This window comes from Olea europaea, unplaced genomic scaffold (genome assembly GCF_002742605.1).
Source record: "Olea europaea var. sylvestris unplaced genomic scaffold, O_europaea_v1 scaffold2675, whole genome shotgun sequence".
NCBI lineage: Eukaryota > Viridiplantae > Streptophyta > Magnoliopsida > Lamiales > Oleaceae > Olea > Olea europaea.
In genome coordinates this window covers 24,966-31,002 of record NW_019245130.1, presented here as the reverse complement: position 1 = coordinate 31,002, position 6,037 = coordinate 24,966, and the positions used below count along the sequence as shown (strand labels likewise).

At 35.2% G+C, this 6,037-nt stretch overlaps 1 protein-coding gene across 1 annotated transcript in view; it reads right to left on the bottom strand.

Moving 5' to 3' along the window:
- LOC111383399 (transmembrane 9 superfamily member 1-like) overlaps nt 1–4,606 on the bottom strand; it is a 10,590-nt gene extending 5,984 nt beyond the window's left edge. The window contains exons 1-8 of the mRNA XM_023007508.1: nt 4,393–4,606; nt 4,203–4,307; nt 3,561–3,608; nt 3,064–3,133; nt 2,615–2,786; nt 1,200–1,311; nt 982–1,111; nt 134–260 (exon numbers count right to left, since the gene is read on the bottom strand). Coding sequence (XP_022863276.1) covers nt 134–260; nt 982–1,111; nt 1,200–1,311; nt 2,615–2,786; nt 3,064–3,133; nt 3,561–3,608; nt 4,203–4,307; nt 4,393–4,591 — 963 coding nt within the window. The 5' untranslated portion in view covers nt 4,592–4,606. The remainder of the gene's footprint in view (nt 1–133; nt 261–981; nt 1,112–1,199; nt 1,312–2,614; nt 2,787–3,063; nt 3,134–3,560; nt 3,609–4,202; nt 4,308–4,392) is intronic.
- Nucleotides 4,607–6,037: the final 1,431 nt, after the last annotated feature.

The window sequence follows — 6,037 nt, the reverse complement described above, 5'->3', positions numbered from 1 at the left end:
CAAAAAAAAAAAAAAAAAAAAAAAAAAATTAGTCTCCTAATGTATAATCAATATACATATTTCAATTTTCACGATATCAATTTTTTATGGTATCAAATCCCCTCTCTGGGCCATAACCCTAACATTAACTTGCCTGCCACATATTCTTTTTCTTTTCAAAATACTTATGCTTCATCACAGAGTTAAGTGGAGAAGAGACATTCCAGAATAACCCAGAACAGTCAAAGACGTATGCAGCCATAATACCACTACACCCCAAACTACATATCATAAACTAAATGGGCACAATATCCATTAATGATCTCAATCAGAGAAGATGTATGGTAGAAAAAGAAGCATGTCAGCCATGCTTAAATTTTTCTGCCAACCACAAAAAAAAAAAAAAAGATGTGGGATGCACTGGATGAAACCTAGTCCAACCTAGGGAATTCAGCACAAACTTATGAAATTAAAACCCACAATCATGAAACAGGTGAGTCAAGGCATGACTAAGGTTTACAGCATTTTGAAGGGTCTGTGGCAAGAACTTGATCAATGTTATGAAGCAGAATGGAATGTGTCAATGACAGTGCTCCTTTAAGCCCCCGTTTGATCCCCATTAAATTCAATTACATTACATTCCATTTTTCTCTCTCCTATTTTCAACCACACAATCTTTCATAAAATAATATTATACGTAAATCGAAAAGTTTTCCTTTTTTTTCAACCACTCATTTTTCTAAAAAATACTATTCCCCCCATTTTCATTTTTAGGTAATGGGGGTCAAACGGGAGCTAAGACTCCTGAGAAAGCTAATATACAGGATTTTCAGGTAGTCACAATGGACAGCAACGATCCAATATTGGAGGAAGAAAAACGTGTCGTTGACAAAGCAACAATCATATGTTTATTAACTAGTCCAAAAAGAATCCGAATACCTCACCTTCATGTCCTTTAGCAGAGCAATGTTATTTTATTACTTACTGCCCTAGTGTATATACTTAAAAAAAACTTCCTGGGTCATTGACTTGGGAGCTTCACACCATAACCAGATTCTCCAACTTATTCTCTTTGTGTGATCCATGTATGGGTAATCAAAAGTGAGAACTACTGATGGCTCCTCATCATTTCCTATTCAAATATGAAGCAAAATTATGTTCTTCATGTTTGGGATCTATCTTGTAATTTGGTGTACATTTGCAAATACACTGGGGATTACCAACTGCATTACTAAATTCTGTTCTACTCACTGTGAAAGCTAATATTTGGATTCTGGAAGAGGTTTTGGCAGTGCTAGAGAGTAATGGATCTATACTACTATGAAGGCAGAACTATTATAATATGACAAACTCAAGTAGAGAATAAAACTCCCTCCAGATTTATTAGGGATGAAATTATGGCCTTTAGGTTAAAGCATTCTCCACACTTATTTAAAGATAAAAGTCCGTCCTCACTTCAATGTGAAAATTTTCAATTATAAAAGCAACAAAGAGTCCACTTTCATTGACAACCATAAGAGAAAATTAACCTTTTTGACTTGGACACCGTGACATTCAGGGGTTCCAAAGATTTCTAATATTTCTGGAACTAGATGGTTCAACATATTTATTCAGGATTACACGTGACTGTGTTGGGTCTATTTAAGGAGAAATATAAGGCTGAAATTGTTTCTATATTTTAATAAATGGAAAAGGTAATTTGGAACTAAAATTAGTGTATTATAAACTGAAAACGGATACAAGTATTTTTAAAAATTCTGAGAAACTTTCTATTTGAAAAAGGAATTGTTCATCAATCTTCATATATTGATACATCGCAAGAAATGGGGTTGGAGGAAAAAAGAATTGTTGGAAGTTACTCATGTTCACAAACAAGGTTCCTAAATATTTTCTAGAGGAAGTGGTTCTTACAGCTTGGTACTTGATTAACCACATCTTGAACTTTATTGCATGGCATTTGTGCATGTCCAAAATCACTGTAGGGTAAGTTAGGCGCACAGGCGATCAAATGTGTGTTCTCGGTATACTCATGTGCACAGAATGGATATAAATGTATTGATCCCGTGTCTAGGATACTTTTTGTCCATTATGATGTAATGTTACTTATCTTCAAAGAGAAAGTTATTCTGGAGAAGATCAGGTTTGAACGAATTCCGGCAGCCAAAGTCCAAATTGAGTCTCATTGTTCGCTATTAGACAATTTCCAACACCTTTATTATCATTCTTTCCAAGTTTGTGTAAGAAGCTCAATACCATGTAGAAATCTAAAATACAGCAAGAAGCTCTTAAAAGTCCCGAGTGAAGAGCTGAAGTTCTTGAGATATATGGACATATGAAAAACGGGAACATAGAAGTTGAGGAATTACCGAAAACGAAAAATAATTGTTGGCTACAGATAGATATTTGGGGTTTAGGGTTTAGCTAATGGAATAGTCAATAAATACAAGGCTAGGCTTGTTGCAAAGTGTTACAATCAAACGTGCTGTATAGAATATCAAGAGAATTTGCGCCAGTTTCTAAGTTGAACACAACACAGTAGAATTCTTCTCCCTAGCAACAAATTTGGATTGGTAACTTCACCACTTTTTGATGTCAAAAGTGCTTTTCTGAATGGAGGGTTGAATGAAATCATGACCAGTTTCAAAGAAATCATGGAAGCAATAAGGCTAAGCAAGTTGAGGAACTTACTTTTATGGCCTAAAACAATCCCCCCATAGGTCTGGTTTGATTTACTGTAAGAAGTAGGAATTTTGAGATGCAAACCAGCACGGCTTTCCCTATTGGTTTCGACCTCGAACTCAGGTATTCTGAGACAATGAAGGAAATGGAGACCAAGAGCTATAAATGGCTGATGGGCAAGTTTATTTATTTATAAAAGACTCGTCCATAGCTTTTTAGTGACTGTAGCACTTGCTGAAAGGGGAGCGTGTGGGGGTACTGTTCAAAATTCTAAGGTACTTACAAGAGGACTCTGGAAAAAGGTTTGTTATTTAACTATGGCCATCAACTACCTGTGGAGGCATTCCATGATGCAGATTACGCAGGTTCCATAACTGACTCAACATCTACTTCTAGTTTCGGTACTTCTCATGGTGGAAATCTTTTGACATGGGGGAGTAAGAAACAAGTTGTAGTCTTAAAGCGCAGTGGTGAACTAAACATAGAGTAGTAACTCATGGAATGCACAAGCGTATAAGGTTGAAAAGATTGCTTGAGGAATTAAAGATAAAGAGTGAATATCCTATGAGAAATGTTGAAAAACCAAGGCTACTATACATGTAGCAAATAATCCTGATGGAACAAAGCAAATTGAAGTTGACAGACATTTTATAGATGAGAAGCTTGAAAATTGACTTATCTATAAGCAATTTGTTCCAACAAAAGACCAGCTAGCATAAAATTTACTAAAGGATTGTCATAAAATATCTTCCGAGTCTTGAGTTGGCAATCTGGGTTTTTACAACATCTAGTACCCAACTAGAGGGGACTTGTAAGATATCAGATATATAGGAATCGCTTGTAATAGAAATTTGTATAGTAGGAGCTGTTATTTTTGAACTAGTCTCCTAATATTTCTTGACATCTTTGAATAGAATCCCAATCTTCAATGTCTTTAACCCATTTATGACCTACAGTGCAATCAATATAAGAAATGAATTTTTTCCATAACTGCTTTCAGTTGATAAGAAAACTACTACAAGTTATTCTGATCAACAAATGATCTCTACATCAATTTAAGACACTCCATAGTTCTGTATATCAGCCAGCACAAGAAAACCACATACTGGGACAAAATGAATATTGAAATCTAGTACAGGAATCTAAAAAAAAATTGAAAAATCTCTAGAAAAATTCGTAAACCCTGCCGTGCACAATAACATTTTGAAATAAAATTAATAAACCCTGATATATTTTTTCCACCAGATATATGAACTGTCCACCAAATAAAAGTAACAGTGCTCTTGTTCAGAGAGAAGGCATTCACTTGTAAACTCAATTTCTATTTGTGTTGAAATAAGTTGCAGCTTTGACTGCGTGATACCAACAAATATGCACGAGTATTTCAAATGTATATTCTTATTTCTATTACACTGAAGATGATGTTGCCAATTATTGAAAAGACAACTCTTTATAAACCAATTTTACTGCAGTCTTGATTTCCAATATAATTATATTTATCCATCATCCTGCAATCACACAGATGAACAAAACATATAACTTACCCATGAAAAATTCAAACCAATAATTATTTTCAATAGCATCCTTGAACTGTTGGACCTTCGCTTCATCAAGTTCAAGCTCACAAATTGTAGCCCTGTCCACAGGTTCTGTCAAAACCAAATATTCATTGTCATCATTTAGCAAAACTATGATAAATACACAGCAGCCATGAACAAATCCATGTAAACATACTTTGGAATTTTATGTCAATCAGGCTATCAATAAGCTCATTTCCACCCAGAACTTCACCAAGGCCGCCCCACTTGTGAGCAGCATGACCATCTGGATGACAAAATGGAAGACTGTAATAATTATATGTTTCTTGTGGATTATTGTATGGCCCTACTTTATTTACCCAGAGGGTAACAGGATCACTCTGTTGATACTGCATGAAAGAAGTAGAAGGATGTTAAAGAAAGCATGTGAAGATAGTAAAGTCTTATAGACAAGAAACAACATGCTCAAGCGTGCTGTATTAGGAAACATCTCAAACATGTTGAATAGAACTTTCCGTTAATTATTACCAAAAGTTGCATGCAGTACCACTTCTAAAAAACATCAATTTTCATTGGGGAAAGAAGTATCATTTTTGAAATAGAGCGCTTATCTGTAAAGTTGTGAATTTAGATGATTAAAGTTAAACGGATTTCCAGTTTGTGTCAAGATAAGTGACCTTAGCCCAAGCCCATACAGCAGTTAAAGACACGCTATCCCTTCTCAGTCAAATGTATTTCAAAATCTCAAAATCACCAGTTTCTCATCAGCAACCACCATAGTACATAAAAAATAAATAAATAAAATAATAATAATAAAGGAAAGACATGTCTGAGCAGAATGAGATAGTATTAATCAAATAGGAAGTCATGTTACATGTTTTGGGTATATAAAAACTAACATATTGGCAGGAATAAGAATCATTAAAATAAGAATCATCAAAATAAAGCCAACTCATTAACAAGAACCTTCAGGTGTTATTAACACAGGGCGGCCTATTCTCTTCAAATTCATTCATTTATGTATTTTATTGTGAATTTCCAAATTGCATATGATCTCTTCTCCAGTTTTCCTGGTTATCACTCATTCAGTCACTCACAAAGCAACCCTACTTTGTCAATATAAAAGCAGAGAGGTAATAGCATCAACATGTTTCAGCAGTGACAATCTCTACTTCAAATATGTAAGCTGGTACATAAGTTAATATTCTGTTAAATTTTCCATTGTAGCAATAGAAATCTTATGATACGGTATGAGATGCCACAAATTTCCTACATCCGCCTCTGTTTCCATCACAGTACCATTAATCCCTTGTTAGTTATTACATCTTCTTTATCTGTCGCTGCTTTATTGGACACTTCAATCCTTTATGTAATCAAAATAAACTCGTTTTCCATGTATTCATACGTATTCAAATCACATTATCCTTATAACCTGAATGGGTTCTTTGCATAAAATGTAATGACATAAATCAACTACTCATCTTGCAATTAAATGGGGAAAGATTAGAGGGTTGGCGAATTTGGCCAGATTTATCACCCATATCCCATCTCTACTGTCCTGCCAGAGTACAATAGAGAAAGCATCTTGGTGTAAATTCTAATTGAATATGAGCCCTCACTCTTATCTCTTATGAACGCTCGCTCTTATCTCTTACCTTTACCTACTCCATTTCAAATATACTAAACTGAGATTGCCTGAATTGATCCACATGGCCGTCTTAAGTCACAATAATGTCCATTTCATCATGCCAACACATGCTAAGAAACATAGCCCTCTCTGAATCCCAGCTCCAGGGCCTCCAACACCTCCCCCCCCCCCCCCCCCCCCCCACCACCCAACA